General features: G+C 40.4%; 1 protein-coding gene across 12 annotated transcripts in view; it reads right to left on the bottom strand.

Annotated features, from left to right (window-relative positions):
- The window catches only part of UBAP2 (ubiquitin associated protein 2), a 115,786-nt gene that overhangs the window by 72,123 nt on the left and 22,940 nt on the right, over window positions 1–20,723 (bottom strand). For all 12 annotated transcript variants that reach the window (XM_079926150.1, XM_079926145.1, XM_079926155.1 and 9 more), the window contains exon 2: window positions 7,321–7,460. In XM_079926150.1, the coding sequence (XP_079782276.1) occupies window positions 7,321–7,419 (99 nt within the window). In that variant the 5' untranslated portion in view covers window positions 7,420–7,460. The remainder of the gene's footprint in view (window positions 1–7,320; window positions 7,461–20,723) is intronic.

Here is a 20,723-nt window from a genome sequence, read left to right as displayed (position 1 = left end):
GCAATAAGAAGCCCGCGCACAGCAACGAAGAGTAGCCCCCTCTCGCTGCAACTAGAGAAAGACCGCGTGCAGCAACGAAGACCCAACAAAGAAGGAAGGAAGGAAGGAAGGGAGGGAGGGAGGGAGGGAGGGAAGGAGAAGCAAAGGAAAAGAAGGGGAAAACACAGATGTTAAACAGCAGCTAAAATAAAAAATATAAACGAAGACAGAGAAAGACAAGTATTATATGATATCACTTATATATGGAATCTAAAAAATAATACCGGACTTCCCTGGTGGTCCAGCTGTTAAGACTCCACACTTCCACTGCAGGAGGTGTGGGTTCAATCCCTGATCAGGAAAGTTCCGCATGCCACGCAGTGCAGCAATCAATCAATAAATCAATCAACCAGTAAAATAAAAAATAATAGCAATGAATCGATATACAAAACAGAAATGGACTCACAGACATAGAAAATAAACTTATAGTTACCAAAGGGGAAAGAAAGCAGAGGAGGGATAAATTAGAGGAGTACGGGATTAACAGATACAAACTATTTTACAGAAAATAGTTAAGCAACAAGGATTTACTGCAAGAAAAAGGGAACTGTATTTGATATAATAACCTATAATGGACAATAATCTGCAAAAATATATATATATATAAAACTGAATCACTCTGCTGTACACCTGAAACTAACAATGTGTAAATCAACTATACTTCAATTAAAACACACACACACACACGCATATATAATAAATGGGAAAAAATGCAAGAAAGTGAACTGCAAACCAGTTGTAGAAATTCACTCACTCACTGTATGATGTTTATTAGCAGAATGTGCCTGGTTCAAGACTCCTCACACAGAAAATATGGCATATAGAAATTTCACAGAGTATAAGATACACCAAAGCCAGGGACTCTGGCTGTAATATCTTTCTGAAAAGGGATGTAGGATCAATTAAAAGTAATAGGGCAAAGGAGAAGATAACTACAATAATAGCTCTAAAGGTAGGAATATTTAAACTTAAAAACTGCCAGAGAATTGCCTGTGCTTCCTAAATGTATACAAATTACAGAAACAAAGAAAGCTCCCCAATTCTATTATCTTATAAAATATTAATAAGAAAACACTCAAGTTGACAGACTTCCAGTAAAGATTATAAGCAGAATAGTTATTACCAACAGCATTTTGCTGTAGACAACAGTCTAGGGCTTCTACATATTTATTTTCATTTTATTTTTTTAACATCTTTATTGGAGTATAATTGCTTTACAACAGTGTGTTAGTTTCTGCTTTATAACAAAGTGAATCAGCTATACATAAACATACATCCCCATATCTCCTCCCCCTTGTGTCTCCCTCCCACCCCCCCATCCCACCCCTCTAGGTGGTCACAAAGCACAGAGCTGATCTCCCTGTGCTATGCGGCTGCTTCTGTTGTGCCCACACATTTCTAACCCTGAAGTCACTATTCATTACCATATGTAAGGTAAATACCAATTACTAATTTATTCAGACTTAGCTTTTTCAGCTTAAATACTGTGATTCTTTGCACTTCTCTTCAGTGATATCATCTGTTTTATTCCTAAGAGATTACAGACCACCTAGACATAACTTCTGAAAGCAGCACAGCTGATGCACTTGACAGTGGTTTAACAAGTACAGTATTGCAATACTAGCATAGCACAGTGATGAAGTATAAAACGTTTTAAATCAGAATTTTAAATATTTTTTTCCTTTGCTGACTGACCTAGTCCAGAGAAAATCTTTAAATATTCGAAAATCAAAGCACCAAACAAATTAGAGTATGATAGGCAAGTTGTCAGGCTGAGCTCCAGAATGTGTCAAGAGATCTGTACAGTTTGTGAAATCAGAGGAAAAAGCAGAATAAAGGGGTAAGTTAACAAGGTTATACACCCTCCCCTACAACAAACATCAGTGACATTTACCATACAACTGTCAAGTGGAAAAAAACTCTTGCCAAGAAAAATAGCATTACTAACTCTCTTTCCCTGGATCTCTCTTTCATTCACTTGGCTCATAAGAAGCTAAAGCTACTTTCACAATGAAGAATGTGTTCATAGCTTTTCTAGTGGAGCCAAATGTTTTGTGCTGGATCTGTCACCCAGTAAATTTGGAAAATATAATGAAGTAGGATTTTTTGTTTTTAATCATCCTTATGCCCACCATCCAAAGATAAGCATTATTAATATAGCCTACTAGTCTTTTCTCTTAAATGTTTTAACAGTTGTGCTATAATATTGGGTCCTTTCAATAACCGGGCCTTTTCCATCAAAATTTCAAATATTATAATCACTTCATAACTTATGTGGAATATACAATAAAAGCTGCCACTTCCTGAACACAACTTATGCAATTTCTAATTCCTTCCAACCATCCTGCAAAGTAAATATTGTGAGAATAATAACGGGAAACCTCGCTAAAATGGAATCAGGAGGCCAGAAGGGGAAGCTCTCATGCAGTACCACTAGAGGTCAATTACAGGAAAAACTATCATTGTAGGCCCCAATGGGAAAAGATGTACACTGCATCCCTACAAGAAATCAACTACTCCAGCAACTCAGCTAATGAGAAACCCTTATTACCCTGAACCTCACTTTTCTCTAATGGACTTGCTCCAAACAACCCCTCCCAACTTCCTCTTCCTCTATAAAATAAGGTTCCTCTGTTTCTGGGACTCGCCTATGGTTGTTTTTGTTTTGTTTTTTTGATTTCTTTGGCTGTGTCGGGTCTTACTTGTGGCACGCTGGATCTTCGTTGAGGCATGCAGGATCTTTCACTGCGGCACGTGGGCTCTTCGTTGCAGTGCGCGGGCTTCTCTCTAGTTATGGCATGTGGGTTTTCTCTTCTCTGGTTGTGGCGCAGGCTCCAGAGCACGTGGGCTCTGTAGTTTGCGGCATGCGGGCTCAGTAGTTGTGGCGCGCAGCCTCAGTTGCCCCGCGGCATGTGGGATCTTAGTTCCCCGATCAGGGATCGAACCCACATCCCCTGCATAGGAAGGCAGATTTTCTACCACTGGACCACCAGGGAAGTCCCTTGCCTATGGTTTTTGCCGTGGCTTGCTTGTTCTGAATTGCAATTCTCTGCTATTCCCAAATAAGCCCATTTTTGCTCATAAAATAACTTTTATTTTTAAGTTCAATATTACCATACTTCATTTTACATTTTTAAAAACCGGAGTTTTTTATCTCCCCACATGATACTATATAATCAAATGACAAAACTGATTACGAGTTTATAAGACAAACCTATGTCCTATACGTCATAATATGATGCATTAAGGACAGATCATCAGGACTTCCCTGGTGGCGCAGTGGTTAAGAATCCGCCTGCCAATGCAGGGGACATGGGTTCGAGCCCTGGTCTGGGAAGATCCCACATGCCACGGAGTAACTAAGCCCGTGCACCAAAACTACTGAGCCAGCACGCCCTACAGCCCGTGCTCCACAACAAGAGAAGCCACCACAATGACAAGCCCACGCACCACAACCAAGAGTAGCCCCCGCTCGCTGCAACTAGAGAAAAGTTCGCACACAGCAACAAAGACCCAACGCAGCCAAAATTAAATTAATTTAAAAAAAAGATCATCGTTTCTGTGGTGTTTCTACCAAAAATGCATAACCCCCCTCTGCCCGTGCTCCGCAACAAGAAAAGCCACTGCAACAAAGCGTAGCCCCCGCTTGCTGCAACTAAAGAAAGCCCACGAAGTGTGGCCCCCACTCCCTGCAACTACAGTAAGCCCGCGCACAGCAACAAAGACCCAACACAGCCAAATAAATAAAATAAATATATAAATACATTTATTTTAAAAAAAAGAGACTAAAAAGAATTGACACCTGAATACAATGTATGATCAAGGACTTAATTAGCTAAAAACGACACTATTGGGACAATCCGGAAAATATGAATACAATGTACAGGTTATATTAGATGAGTTAACATCCTGATTTTTGATAACTGTACTGTGATTACGTAAAATAAGATCCTCGTTTTTTAACAATATACACACTAAAGTATTTAGGGGTAAAGATGCACCATATCTGCAACTTATTCTCCAAAGGTTCAGGGGAAAAGCTGTGTCTAGTTTCTCCTTTGTAGAAGGAGAGAGAAAAGGATAAATTAGTAAACACGGTAAATATGTAAAATCTGGGGGGATATGGAAGAAGGATATTTGAGAATTATGTATACTACTCTTGAAACTTTTCTCTAACTCTCCAAGCATTTTTTTTTTTAAACTGAGGTTCAAAGAGACTTAAGTAATACATCTAATTGGTAAAGTGGTAAACTTAGGTCCCAAACCCAGGTTTATTCAGATTCAAAAGAGCTCAGCGGTTTTTCTCTTACATCCTGCTACCTTCATAGGGTATCGCAGTACACCTCTACCATTACACATTTAGAATTGGGCGATAAGCATCTTGTGGAATGAAGCACACACACCCCACCCCCAATTTCAGGTTACTTCCTTAGGAAGTACTTCCCAGAATGGGGTTAATGGATAAATGAACATGGACAATTTTACTAATACTCCTTTGAGAAATTCTCACAAAACTTTTTTTTTTTTTACAAGGAAAATCAGAAATCTAAGGGTCTAGGAATCCTTCTCAAAGCTCAGTGGGCAGCTTTTTTCTTCTAATTATATAAAATGAGCCATCCCCAAAGGGCCAATGGAAAAATGATTAGGGACAACACTTGGCAGGAAGGGAGCCCTCCTTCCTCCATTCCGGAGACTTTGATTCTCTGGAAATCATTCCAAGGATTTTATTTGGGTGGAAGATGGAGATAGTTTACATTCCCAACAATTCACTTTTAATATTTAGTCTTTACTGATTTGATAAATAACAAAATAAAATATTTTAATTTATATTTGACTGTAGCAGGATTGTACCTATGATTACTCATAACTTGTATTTAGGCTATTCATGAAACAAACATTTTCTTAAGCATTCATCTATACAGAGAAGGCCTACTCCATACAGAAAGTCCAAATTTTTCCCACAATAGCCAGTCTTTCTCGGTCAGTTGTGAATAAATACCTACCAGGGTAAGGGTATTTAGGAGCAAACACTAAATAAAAGATGTTTGTTGATAGCAGCAAAATACAAGACTAACCTTATACTGGAAGATATGATGCAACCACTGAGTTGACTCCATCTCCTATGTCCCTTAACATCAACAGGGAACTTGTTTAAAAAAAGTACCTGTAGGGCTTCCCTGGTGGCGCAGTGTTGAGAGACCGCCTGCCGATGCAGGGGACACGGGTTCGTGCCCCGGTCCAGGAAGATCCCACATGCCGCAGAGCGGCTGGGCCCATTAGCCACAGCCGCTGGGCCTGCGCGTCCGGAGCCTGTGCTCCGCAACGGGATAGGCCACAACAGTGAGAGGCCCGCGTACCGCAAAAAAAAAAAGTACCTGTAATTAGCTATCAAAGTACAGTCAAATCATCAATCTGAAATTATGATAGACTGCATAAGGTTTATTTACTTACTTCCAAACTGTCTCTGAAAAAATGTTTGCCAATCTAATCAACAACATGTATAAAATGCTCAATTCTGTACCATGTACTGTGCTTAGCTAGCATTTTACTTGGATTATCTCACTTCATTTAAAATAATACAAATTGAGAAGGAGGGACTATTTAACATTAAATATTTTATACAAATGGATCTTGTTCATTAAAAGCCTTTCTAAGGGACTTCCCTGGTGGCACAGTGGTTGCGAACCTGCTGCCAATGCAGGGGACACGGGTTCGAGCCCTGGTCCGGGAAGATCCCATATGCCGCGGAGCAAGTAAGCCCGTGCGCCACAACTACTGAGTCCGTGTGCTACAACTACTGAAACCCATGTGCCTATAGCCTGTGCTCCACGACAAGAGAAGCCACCACAATGAGAAGCCCGCACACCACAAAGAAGAGTAGCCCCCACTCACCACAACTACAGAAAGCCCACGCACAGCAACGAAGACCCAACACAGCCAAAAATTAATTAATTAATTAAAAAAAAAAATCCTTTCTAAGATTAAAGCACTCTTCCTAGGGGGCTTCCCTGGTGGCGCAGTGGTTGAGAGTCTGCCTGTCGATGCAGGGGACACGGGTTCATGCCCCGGTCCGGGAAGATCCCACATGCCGCAGAGTGGCTGGGCCCTTGAGCCATAGCCGCTGAGCCTGTGCGTCCGGAGCCTCTGCTCCGCAACGGGAGAGGCCACAACAGTGAGAGGCCCGCGTACCACAAAAAAAAAAAAAAAAAAAAAAAAGCACTCTTCCTAGGTAATGATGCATGAAAGAAAAGGAAGGTTTTGTTTGTTTGTTGTTTTGGCCACACCATGCAGCATGTGGGATTTTAGTTCCCAGAACAGGTATCGAACCCGCACCCCCTGCAGTGGAAGTGCAGAGTCTTAACCACTAGACCACCAAGGAAGTCCCAGAAAAGGCAGCTTTTTAAAACTGTATAATTCAGGGACTTCCCAGGTGGTGCAGTGGGTAAGAATCCGCCTGCCAATTCAGGGGACATGGGTTCGAGCCCTGGTCAGGAAAGATCCCACATGCTGCAGAGCAACTAAGCCCGTGTGCCACAACTACTAAGCCTGTGCTCTAGAGCCTGCGAGCCACAATTACTGAGCCTGCAAGCTGCAACTACTAAAGCCCGCGTGCCTAGAGCCCTTGCTCTGCAACAGGAGAAGCCACTGCAATGAGAAGCCCGTGCACCGCAACAAAGAGTAGCCCCCCCTCGCCACAACTAGAGAAAGCCTGCGCGCAGCAACGAAGACCAAACGCAGCCAAAAATAAATAAATATTTTTTAAAACTTGCATGATTCAGATATTTCTCTACTTCAGAGTATTATGTCTCCATATACTTGGGATTTTCGCATTACATTCCAGGGACACACCTAGATTAATAATAAAGAAAAGAAGGAACTTCTCTGGTGGTCCAGTGGTTAAGACTCCACACTCCCAATGCAGGGGGGCCTGGGTTCGACCTCTGGTCTGGAACTAGATCCTGCATGCCGCAACTAAGAGCCAGCTAGCCACAACTAAGACCAGGCGCAGCCAAATAAATAATTTTTTTTTAATAATAATAAAGAAAAGGAGATGGCCTAGGTGCTAACAGGTAGGAGGAAAAAGTTCAGGATTAAATAGTTAAGAAACAACGTCCCACGTTACCTGAATCAGTATCTACTCTTTCCTATTATATACTACCTACCTTTTAAAAACAAGTTTCAAAATCCCAGGTTTCCTAAAAAAGAAAACATTAAAGTACATGTGCCCCCTTAATTTCTGTAATTTTAAACAAAGCAAACAAGAGTTCCACAAAAACTTACCTGTACCACTTGTTTCTGTAGTTGTGTTGCCTGTGTCGCTGAAATCTGTGGCTTTTCCCGAGCACCTCTGGACCGGTCACTGCTCACCGAAGTCATCATATACAGTATATACAAAATAATGTATGCACAAAATAGAAAATCTGAAAGAAAGCAGACACAGTAAGCAAAACTTCCAGATTATAGAAAACGACACGGATAAAATTCAGGGATAAGGAAGAAATGTGAGATAAAACATAAAGGTTCTCTAGAATGCAAATTCTCAAGAAACAAACCATTAGGATTTTAGATTTTCCTGGTAGCTCTCAAGCCAATTTACTAAAGCAGTCTAAATGCCTATGGTTTATGATTATACCAATTTTAAACAAAAATATCAAATATCACCAATTTTAACCAGCAATTATTTTACCACTATATAACCAGCCCTCTGCATCCAGATTCAACCAACCACACAAAATATTAGAAAAAATTTTTTTCAGAAAGTTTCAAAAAGCAAAACTTTGAGTCTGCCACACTATCGCAATTATTTACATAGCATTTACATTATATTAGGTATTATAAGTAATCTAGAGATGATTTCCCATTCTTTAAATTTATTTATTTATTTATTTATTTTTGGCTGCATTGGGTGTTCGTTGCTTTCCCTAGTTGTGGTGCACGGGCTTCTCACCACAGTGGCTTCTCTTGTTGTGGAGCAGGGGCTCTAGGTGCGCAGGCTTCAGTAGTTGTGGCACACAGGGCTCAGTAGTTGTGGCTCGTGGGCTCTAGAGCGCAGGCTCAGTAGTTGTGGCGCATGAGCTTAGCTGCTCCGCAGCATGTGGAATCTTCCCGGAAGAGGGATCAAACCTGTGACCCCTGCATTGGCAGGCGGATTCTTAACTACTGCCACTGGGGAAGTCCTAGAGATGATCTAAAGTATACAGGAGGATGTGTATAGGTTATATTCAAGAAATATCATGCCATTTCTTTTTTTTTTGGCCACGCCATGTGGCATGCGGAATCTTCGTTCCCCAACCAGAGATAGAACCCGTGTCCCATGCAATGGAAGCACAGAGTCTTAACCACTGGACCACCAAGGATGTCCCTATTATGCCATTTCTATAAGGGACATGAGCATCCACAAATTTTGGTATCTGAGGGAGGTCCTAGAACCAATCCTGTGCAGATACCAAGGGACAAGTGTATGTAGTTACTATTACATCAGCGGTCCCCAACCTTTTTGGCACCAGGGACCGTTTTCCTGGAAGACAATTTTTCCACGGATGGTGGCTGGTGGGCGGGTGTGTTGATGGGATGGTTTTGGGATGATTCAAGCGCATTACATTTATTGGGCACTTTATTTCTACTATTATTACACTGTAATATATAATGAAATAACTACACAACTCACCATAATGCAGAATCAGTGGGAGCCCTGAGCTTGTTTTCACTTGCCACTCCCACATAGGGTTTTGAGAGGAGTCTGCAGGCAATTGATTTATTATGGTCTCTGCAGTCAAACCTCTGCTGATGATAATCTGTATTTGCAGCTGCTCCCCAGTGCTAGCATCACCGCCTCAGCTCAACCTCAGATCATCAGGCATTAGATTCTCATAAGGAGCACGCAACCTAGATCCCTCGCATGCACAGTGCACAGTAGGGTTTGAGCTCCTTTGAGAATCTAATGCTGCCGCTGATCTGACAGGAGGCAGAGCTCAAGCGGTAATGCAAGTGATGGGGAACGGCTGTAAATACAGATGAAGCTTCACTCACTTACTCGCTGCTCACCTCTTGCTGTGCAACCCAGTTCCTAACAGGCCACGGACCAGTACCAGTCTGTGGCCTGGGGGTTGGGGAACCCCGTACTACATGTAGTTTTATCTGCCTCTTCCCATTTACAGTTAGTATTTGAACCCAAAGGTGACGTTATGTCCAGCCTGGATTTTACCGGCAATAATGTAATTCAAAATGTGATGTCTAGGGGACTTCTCTGGTGGCCCAGTGGTTAAGAATCCACCTTCCAATGCAGGGGACGCAGGTTCGATCTCTGGTCAGGGAACTGAGATCCCACAGGCTGTGGGGCAACTAAGCCTGCGTGCCGCAACGAAAGATCCCATGTGCCTCAAATAAGACCCAATGCAGCCAAAAATAAATAAATTTTTTTTTTAAAGAATGTGATGTCTAGGAGCAAGTTATACCTTAAGGCAAAAACCACTTATAAACAATAAACCTTCCAAACAGACAAAAATGACTGTAATTTTCCTTTATTTACTCAACACTTATTGAAGAGCTACTAAGTGCCAAGCATACAACTAAATATAATATGCCATGAAAACACGATTATAACAACAAAACTCACTTCACACCCAGTAGGATAGCTATTATGATAAAAAATTAAAAATAGAAAATACGTTTTGGAGAAGATGCAGAGAAATTGGAATCCTTGAATACCACTGGTAGGAATGTAAAATGGTGCAGCCACTACGGAAACCAGTATGGCAGGTCCTCAAGAAAAAAAAAATCAAAAGTAGAATTACCGTCGATTCAGTAATTCCACTTCTGGATATACACCAAAAAAAAATTAAAAGTAGGGTCTCAAAGAGATAGTTGTACACCCATGTTCATAGCAGTATTAATCACAGTAGCTAAAAAATAGAAGCAACCCAAGTTTCTATCTATAGATAAAAGGATAAGCATATATGGTGTATACACATACAATGGAATGTTATTTAGCCTTAAAAAGGGAGGAATTTCTGATGCATGCAACAAACATGGATGAACCTTGAGGACATTATACTAAATAAAATAAGCCAGGCACAAAAGGACAAATACCCTATGACTCTACTTATATGAGTTACTTGGAATAGTCAATTTCACAGGCAAAGTTGAGTAGTGGTTACCAGAGGCTGGGAGCATGCGGAAATGGAGAGTTACTGTTTACTGGGTATGGAGTTTCCATTGAGGAAGAAACATAAAAACTTCTGAAGATGGATGGTCACAAAACCAAGTGAATGTACGTAATGCCACAAAAAAGTACACTTTAAAAATGGTTAGGGACTTCCCTGGTGGTTAAGAATCCGCCTGCCAATGCAGGGGACAAGGGTTCAAGCCCTGGTCCGGGAAGATCCCACATGCCGCGGAGCAACTAAGCCCGTGTGCCACAACTACTGAGACTGCGCTCTAGAGTCCACAAGCCACAACTACTGAGCCCACGCGCCCTAGAGCCCGTGCTCTGCAACAAGAGAAGCCACCGCAACGAGAAGCCTGTGCACCACAATGAAGAGTAGCCCCCACTTCGCTGCAACTAGAGGAAGCCCGCATGCAGCAACAAAGACCCAATGCAGCCAAAAATAAAAATAAAAATGGTTAAAGTGATAATTTTTGTTATGTATGTTTTACCCCAATTTAAAAAACAGTGCAGCAATGCCTTAAGAGTTTAACTTCCAACCTAGAATTCTATACTCAGCAAAAATTCCAATCAATGTGAACAAAGAAACAAGTTGAGTTCACACATACAATACCTCATAAACTCAGGAAGCTCCTGGAATAAACAAAACCTCTAAAACAGCAAAACAAGAAGGGGCCGTTTGCAACTGACACCACAAATTACCTACCAAAATCCATTTACAACATATTTTTCCCTTGCAGTTCTCTTGCAAAGAGGGTGAAAAGCTAAATACTTTCTCAGCCTCCCTTGTAGCTTGGGATAGCCATAGGCCACTTTTCTCGAAAATAATCTGAATAGTCATAGCGCCTTTATTTACAGTCTCCCAAAACTGTAAATACACCAACTGTCCTTCAAAGAGTGAGTAAATGTAGCATAACCATACAGTTGAATATTACTCACGAATGAAAAGGAATCAACTATTGAACAACACGAATCTCAAATGCATTATGCTAAACGAAAGAAGCCAGACTTAAAAGGCTGCATACTGTATGATGCAATTTTTATGACATTCTGGAAAAGACAAAACTAGAAAAATAAAGCAGATCAGAGATTGACAAGAACTGGGGGATGACAAGGGGGTCTAACACAGGAGACAGGAGGCTCCCCCAAATGACAGTCAAAAAAGATCAAGATGACATCTTGACTGCTGACAGCTGACAGGAGGCCTATAGAGCAACCAAATCTAATCAGAGCAGGAAAATAGTGGGATACCAAAGAGACGCCTCCAAGAAAACGTTCTTGACCATCTAAAGAAGTTAATTTGCACATATGAAAAAGTATAGGGACTCCCCCGGTGGCACAGTGGTTAAGAATCCACCTGCCAATGCAGGGGACACGGGTTTGAGCCCTAGTCCGGGAAGATCCCACATGCTGCGGAGCAACTAAGCCCGTGCGCCACAACTACTGAGCCTGTGCTCTAGAGCCTGCGAGCCACAACTACTGAAGCCCATGCGCCTAGGGCCCATGCTCCGCAATGAAGAGGAGCCCCCGCTTGCCGCAACTAGAAAAAGCCCACGCTCAGCAATGAAGACACAATGCAAACAAAATTTAAATAAATTAATTTATTTTTTTTTAAAAAAAGAAAAAGTATAGAGTTTAATCAGTGGTGGGTACATAGAAACCTAAGCAACTGTGGGAAAAAAAAACAAAACAATTATTTTTCCCCATAAAAGGCAACACAGCTCAACTGTAATGCCTATATGATCACAGCAACTTTTTATTTAAATTTACTATGTGCTGAGCACCAAGGTGAATGTTTTACATAAATTTCTCCCTGTAATCCTCAACACTCTATAGAATTTGGCATAATCCCCATTTTAAGGATGGGAAATAAAACTTGAAAAGGTTCTGCACAGGCCAATGAGATGTAATATAGTTAAGTCCCAATCGCTTATTTCCTAGGGTACAGAGCCTACAAACCAAACCAGGTACTAAATTACAAAATAACTGTTGCCTTCATAATCCTAAACTAGCAAAACAGTAGCAAGAGGCCAGGATGGAGGAGACAAAACTCTTAATTATGAAAACAAGCCACACAACATCCAGCTGTAGACACTGCAGTCTCCAAAACACAAGACTTATAGCTAGAGACACCATAATTTGTAGCCTATCTTTAGCACGCCTTACCATCTCCCTAACTTTTCCTGACAGTCATATACACTCAGAAAAATAGCAATGTTGAACAACATGAACATTTAAAATAACATCAAAGTAAACCCTTTTATATTTTCAAGAATTTTAAATCACTGCTTGAATCGAAGGTCCATTGGAACTTCACAACTAGGAGGTCACTGGTGATCACTGCCAATACAGCTTTGAAACAGTGGTGTGGAAAAAGCCAAGGTGAGTGAGGGAGAGTGGCAGTAAACTAATCATACTTGCAAGAGGTGGTAGCTAGAAAGAGATACAGAGCATCAAAGCAGAATTTTGTCAGGATGAGGTACATTGAGCAATTCTAATACACTGTAAGCCCCATGAGGACAGTGATTACATCTGTCCTGTCGCTTTTGTTCTTCCAGGGCCTAACACAGGGTGTGCGCTTAATTAGTTAATATATATTTACTGAACAAAAGAGGCCTATCTATAAGCTGAAGAGGAGATCATTGAGAGGCATTAAATTGAGATAGCAATAAAGAAAAATGATTCACTTGGACAGGAAGAGAGTGCCCTCTCCTCAGGCCAACAGAATGAAGGGCAGGTATGGCAGCAGCTAAATTTTTAGGAGATTAGGAGACGTACAATGGAGTCGGTTGTATTTGCCTTTACTTTTTTAGTAAAAGAGAAAAAACACCTGCAGAGAATGCATACTAGACGAGTGGGGGTGGAGGAATGTAAGAAAATGGCAAAGGTTTTAACTGCTACTAACCTGAATATGAGAGGAAGCTAAAAGAAGTAAAAAGAACAGAAAAGTGATATGGAGGATCCCAACTGAAAGCAGAAATCTTGACCTTCTAGTGGCACTAATCCACATATTACCATGAAATCAACTAGACTGTCAAAAATTCAGGATCACAACTTAAATGAATAATCAAGGTAGAAGTGGGTTAAGATGAACAGATCCTTTGCTGAAATATCCCACAAAATAAAAAGAACTTGAATTTCAAACTAGAAAGAGTCCACTTACTCAAGTCACGGATGATGTCGCCAGGTGAAGAGCTGCTCATATCTACCTCTAACACTGGGGCCTTTCTCATAAGCTTTAAGCTTCAATACATATTTGAAAACATTCCTTCCTAAAGAATGTTCTCTCTCCAGTTTATTACAACCCTGGATGCCAGATTCGCAACCCCATTAAAGGTAAAAATAACACTTTAAAGTAATGTTTTGCATTAAACATGTGTTTCATTCTAATATAATATGGTGACTCAATCTTTTGGGCCATTAAGTACTTAGACAATTTGAAGAAAACTATGGACCCCCCCACCTCAGAAAAAGGCATATCCACAGAAATTTCTGCCTGAAATTTCAGGAGAATTATATCTCATCTCTCCCCTGCCTTCCCCCAAAACCCATCCATGAACAGCCCACTCCACCTCCTCAATGCCCATGGATGGATACCCAGGCCAAAAACCCTGCTCTAAGAATTTAGTAGAGCTCTAAACTGTACTTAAAGCTTAAGGGTATCCCAGGATCAAGCAAAATTTAAAACTATAACTGCTAATTTGGTCATTAAACAACATCATATAATTCACACTTTTTTAATGGGCTCTATTCTCCCTTAAAAACAAAAGGCACCTGCTTTGTTCCCAAAGGAACAATTAGGGGAAAACTCTGACCCTCAATAAACTTACACTTAGTATTTAATCAACATACTACCTATGTCCTTTCTGACGAAACTGTTATCAAGATCTGCTGAGATGGTACAAACCCAATCAACTAATTGTAATGTTAAAAGAGTCTGCTGTTTTAGGTGAATATAATTAGCAGGAAAACGTATACATCCTCCCCTCTGAACCACACTTAAGAGCATGAATTGGAAACAGACTAACCATCTATGCCCTACAAATATCTGCTTGAATCAACTGGCCTAAATGTGGCACATAAAAAATTATGTACTTCAATGGAATATTACTCAGCCATGAAAAATGAAATATTGCCATTTGTAGCAACATGGATGCACCTTACAGATTATCATACTGAGTGAAGTAAGCCAAATATATGATATAACCTATATGCAGAATCTAAAAAATAATACAAATGAACTTACAAAACAGAAACAGACACAGAAAACAAACTTATGGTTACCAAAGGATTAGGGGGAAGATATCAATAAATTAGGAATATGGAATTAACAGATACACACCACTATACATAAAATAGTTAAGCAACAAGGATTTACTGTATAGCACAGGGAACTATATTAAATATCTTGTAATAACCTATAATGGAAAATAATCAGAAAAAAATATATGTATAACTCAATCACTTTGCTGTACACCTGAAACTAACAATATTTTAAACCAACTATACTTCAATTTAAAAAAATAAAAATACTCCCTGGGGAAGTACAAAATAATAATAACAACGTATTTCACATCAATAAATTTTAAATGTTGAGCCTACTAGATTGAAAATTAAATTTGGGATTTAACACTGTCTGCCACTTAAAAGATGATACAATGGATGAGATGTCCAAGACAAAGGTATACTACAATGCCCTAACTGATCCAACCTATCCCCTTTAGACTGTATCATATCCAACTAGGGAAGCCTAGAAACCCGTTATCAGCCTTCTCAAGGCCCTCTTTTTAAAAAGCCAGATTTCTCTCTCTGCTGCCAAGGCCTAAAATGGGGAAAGCATTATGTAAAAAACCAGCACTTTTCAAAGCAGAATCAAACCTACTAAGTTTTTGGTTTGGCTCTGTTACTGCTCCAAGAGCTACTACAAAGCATTTGAAATTGCCAGAACCCTGCCTCCAGAAACAGAGGCTTCAAAAAAGAAGGGCAGGAGAGGAATTGGAAAACAGAAACACAAAACCAATTCCAGTGGCTAAATATAAAATGTTATATCAAGTTAAATAAAAAGCTGAAAATGGAGCGTGGCAATATATATGGCAAAATGAAAACTTTAATTGTAGAACCTCCATAATATTTCATGCTTAGGGAACATGTTAAAAGTTTTAAGAATCCATTTTAGTAACAAATCATTTTTACAAAAGGGTAGCAGTAAAACAAGAATATCCACTCGGAAACAATTTCCTTAATATTCTTTTGGTCATATTTCATAAGAAGTCTCCATTGCCCCTCAAAGTGGCCTATTTATTGAGTTATTTATTTATAATAAGCAAGCAAGCACACACACCTGTATCTATGCTCATTTCTACCCAGATTATAACCATCAGGGCCCCAAATTCTTTTTTCCCTTAGCCTTGCACTCCACCGCCATCCCCAGAGTATCTTTGCATCCACAGCTGCTGACAAAGGTTAGAGGTTCTGGGTCTACCATGAGGTAATTGCCAACAAAAAAATACAAAATACAAATGATAACACCCTGGATTGAAACCAGAAATAATGGAGTCACCTATAAGGGGTTAGCGAGACAGTTTTGAAAGGACCCTGCTTTTCAAGTGTACGATTCAGAGGAATGAGGAACATTAGTTAAAAAATAAAAGGTCAGTGCTCGTTTCAGCAGCACATATACTAAAACTGGAACGATACAGAGAAGATTAGCATGGCCCCTGCACAAGGATGACAAGCAAATTCGTGAAGCATTCCACTTTTTTTAACACAACGTTGTAAAGCAACCATACTCCAATAAAAACTAATTAAAAAGGGCTTCCCTGGTGGCGCAGTGGTTGAGAGTCCACCTGCCGATGCAGGGGACACGGGTTTGTGCCCCGGTCCGGGAAGATCCCACATGCCGCGGAGCGGCTGGGCCCGTGAGCCATGGCCGCTGAGCCTGCGCGTCCGGAGCCTGTGCTCCGCAACGGGAGAGGCCACAACAGTGAGAGGCCCACATACCGCAAAAAAAAAAAAAAAAAAAAATTAATTAAAAAAAATAAAAGGCCAAAAAATAAATAAGTAAATAAAAGACAATATTACCATACCACATTGTCACTCACCACTCTGAGAGGAATGATGGGTAGAAGGGGCTGAGTCAGCCGCAGAAAAATGACAAAATATCTACCTCCAGCATGGAATAACCTACTTGGCAGGTGATGGGCTATCAGAAAGGCCTGACTGGGTAATTCCCTGGCAGTCCAATGGATAGGATTCTGTGCTTTCACTGCCACAGGCCCGGGTTCAATCCCTGGTCGGGGAACTAAAATCCCATAATCCACACAGAGAGGCCAAAAAACAAACAAAGAAAGAAGGCTTGACTGGAACACTGTAGACATAGGGGGAAAGCCTCTTAAGAAAAAGAGAAGTTCCATGCAGACTCAATTCTACACTATAATATTAAGGAAAGCAAAAAAGACTAAAGATAGGAGGTAAATCCACAATTGTGAATGAGGAGACTAGAGGACCACAATCCTGGAAATCAACAAGACTTCTGCTGTAAAGAGCATGTACTAATCATAGTTTTTTTTAAAAAAAAAAAAAAGTGGCTCCTGAAATCAATCCTGGATAAATCTGAGAAACTGAGCAGAAAAAGACAAGAAATATAAGTTCAAAGCTTGTGGGCTTCCATGGTGGCGCAGTGGTTGAGAGTCCGCCTGCCGATGCAGGGGACGCGGGTTCGTGCCCCGGTCTGGGAGGATCCCACATTCCACGGAGCGGCTGGGCCCGTGGGCCATGGCCGCTGAGCCTGCGCGTCCGGAGCCTGTGCTCCGCAGCAGAGGGGGCCACAGCGGTGAGAGGCCCGCGTACCGCAAAAAAAAAAAAAAAAAAAAAAAAAAAGCTTGTACTTGGGGGCTTCCCTCGTGGCGCAATCGTTAAGAATCCGCCTGCCAATGCAGGAGACATGAGTTCGAGCCCTGGTCCAGGAAGATCCCACATGCCACGGAGCAACTAAGCCCGTGTGCCACAACTACTGAGCCTGCGCTCTAGAGCCCGCGAGCCACGACTACTGAGCCTGCGTGCCACAACTACTGAAGCTGTGAGCCTAGAGGACATGCTCCACAACAAGAGAAGCCACCGCAATGAGAAGCCCGCGCACCACAACCAAGAGCAGCCCCCGCTCGCCGCAACTAGAGAAAGCCCGCATGCAGCAACGAAGACCCAATGCAGCCAAAAAACAAAGCTTGTACTGGACTAAAGCTGTGGTCAAGAAATATTTATGAGGAATTCCCTGGCGGTCCAGTGGTTAGGACTCTGCACTTCCACTGCTAGGGGCCCAGGTTCGATCCCTGGTCAGGGAACGAAGATCCTGGAGGCCACGCAGTGTGGCCAAAAAAAAAAAAAGTATTACAAAAAGAACTGAGGTCAAGCAGCATTACAAACATCCTAATTTGTAGAACAGAGGCATTCCTAGCAAAGCTAAGTACACTTTTTAATATTTAGAGCTGCAAATTTATTATAATAGTAGCAACTGCCATCGTATTATCGACACTCCAGGAACCACTTTACCTCCAAATTATCACATTATCTGTGCAAGGTGGGTATTACGATATCTGTTTTATAGGTGAATATATAACCTATCACATAGACCTAGGCCAAGTAATAAGGGAGTTGGGATGTACAGGTCTGTCTTGATGCCAAAGTTTGGACTCTTTCCACTACTTCACACATTCTAGCTCCTTAATAAGTTCTCTTCAGAAAACTGTGGACCCAAGGCATTCAAAAATTAATGCACCCCTATGGCTGTACAACAATATGAATGTACTTAATGTCACTGAACTGTACACCTTAAAATGGTTAAAAAGGTAAATTTTATGTTACACATATTTTATCACAATTTAAAAAATCAATTCACCCAACAATTTTGCCCACAATTACTATCACATAATTAAAGAACAAGTCATTCTAATTATATTAAAGAGGCAAGACATGAAAATGAAAATATGAGGATGAAATTAGCCTTGATACTAGAACCTGATAAGGACAGTAGAAGAAACAATAATTATAAGTCAATCTCACTGACAGATGTAGCCATAAAAATTCTAAATTGAATCCAGCATTGTATAAAAAAGAAAATACACCATAACCATGTCTAGGATGTCCCAGGAATAAAGTTGGTTTAAGAAATGAAAAATCCACACAGACTTAGAAACCAAACTTATGGTTACCAAAGGGGAAAGGTTGGAGGGAGGGATAAACTGGGAGTCTGGGATTGATGTATACACACTACTACCTTTAAAATATATATATTTTATTATATATATTATATATATACCAAAAAGGACCTACTGTATAGCATAGGGAACTCTGCTCCATATTCTGTAACAACCTAAATGGGAAAAGAATTTGAAAAAGAACAGATACATGTATATGTGTAACTGAATCACTTTGCTGAACACCTGAAACTAACACAACATTGTTAATCAACTATACTCCAATATAAATTTTTTTTTAATTTTTAAATAAAAATAAAATTCTGAAGAAATGAAAAATCATTTAATAAAATCACTTTCACAGAATAAAATTTAAAAATTTATGATTGGGCTTCCCTGGTGGCGCAGTAGTTGAGAGTCCACCTGCCGATGCAGGGGACACGGGTTCGTGCCCCGGTCCGGGAAGATCCCACATGCCGCGGAGCGGCTAGGCCCGTGAGCCATGGCTGCTGAGCCTACGCGTCCGGAGCCTGTGCTCCGCAACAGGAGAGGCCACGACAGTGAGAGGCCCGCGTACCGGAAAAAAAAAAAAAAAAAAATTATGATCATATAAGCATTTCAATAAAGACATTAGTGAAATTCAACATTCACTCAAAATAAAAATTCTTAGAAAACAAGAATACTTCTTTGACTTGATAAAAGGTTATCAATATAAACCTGCAGCAAAAACCACACTGAATTAAAAGCATTCCTTTAAGATAACAAAAATAAACAACAAAATACAGGCATCACTGCCGTGATCACTTCCATTTAAACACTGATTTGGAGGTCCTAGCCAGCTCACTGTGGTAATTAAAAGACACACTCAAAAGATTAGAAAATAATATTTTAAAAGATCCCACTTCCCTAATAATTGTACAAACAAGTGTAAACACCTGAAACTAACACAACATTGTAAATCAACTATACTTCAACAAAAGAAGTGTAAAGAATCTTCAGCTATATTATTATAATTGGTTAAGTTTAGCAAAACTTCTAGATACAAAATAAAAATAAATGTACAAAAATTAATTACACCTATATACCAGCTAACAAAAAAAATTCTATGTCTATGGCTGCTTTTGCACTACAGTGGCAGTACTGAATAGTTATAACACAGGCAAAGCAGAAAATATTTCCTATCTGGCCCTTGAAAAACGTGCTCCAATACCTATTCACTCAATAAAAGTTATCATTCTTCCTCAACTAGATTCGACAAATTCCCAACGAAAGTCTAACAAGGGTTTGTCTCAAATCTGACAAGGTGATTCTAAAATTACACAGGGGAGCAAATAGTCAACAGCTAAGACGCTCCTTAAAACAAAAACAACAAGGCCCAAGGCTGATCGTCCAGGTAGCAAGGATTATAATGCCACAGTAATTACAACACTACAAGACTGGTACAGGGAGAGACAACCCGTGCAATGGATCAGAAGAGAAAGCCCAGAAATATGATTTCCAAAAAGATGGCAATGCATGTGGTCAGGAAAGAACAACTTTCAAAGAGGTTGAAAGAACTGGCTGACTATAGCTTTAAAAAATGTTTTTTACTAGGCCATACGTAAAAAAAGTTGTTTAACAGGTATTTTAAGAATATACAAAAGTCAAAATTATTGATTTCAGAAGAAAATAAGGTTAATTTTTTCACCCTGTATAAAGGAATTTTTATCTCATAATAGTAATTATTTTCTTAAGAGAAGCCCGTGCACCGCAACCAAGAGCAGCCCCCGCTCTACTCACTACTCTACAGCCCCCTTCACTACTAAATAGGTGTCAATATAAGAACTGCTAAAATTGCAAAGATTAATACCTTTTTTTTCTTTTGGCCACACAAGCGGCATGCGGGATCTTAGTTCCCGAACCAGGGATTGAACCCAGGCCCCCTGCAGTGGAAGAGCAGAGTCCTAACCACTGGACCTCCAGGGAAGTCCCAAAGATTAATAACTTTAAAATTAAAAACTTCTGTTCATAAAAAAGCAGCTGGCCCTGTGAAAATACAAGCCATAAACTGGGAAATTTTTTATCAACATACATGTAACAAGAATTAGTATTTGGATTTTATCAATATTAAGAAATACTGGGGACTTCCCTGGTGGTCCAGTAGTTAACATTTTGCCTTCCAATGCAAGGGGGTGCGGGTTCAATCCCTGGTCAGGAAGCTAAGCTCCCACGTGCCTCGGGGCCAAAAAACCAAAACATAAAACAGAAGGAATATTGTAACAAATTTAATAAAGACTTTAAAAATGGTCCACATTGGGCTTCCCTGGTAGTGCAGTGGTTGAGAGTCC

This window comes from Stenella coeruleoalba (genome assembly GCF_951394435.1).
Source record: "Stenella coeruleoalba genome assembly, chromosome: 7".
Lineage (NCBI taxonomy): Eukaryota > Metazoa > Chordata > Mammalia > Artiodactyla > Delphinidae > Stenella > Stenella coeruleoalba.
This window is presented reverse-complemented; position numbering and strand designations above follow the sequence as displayed.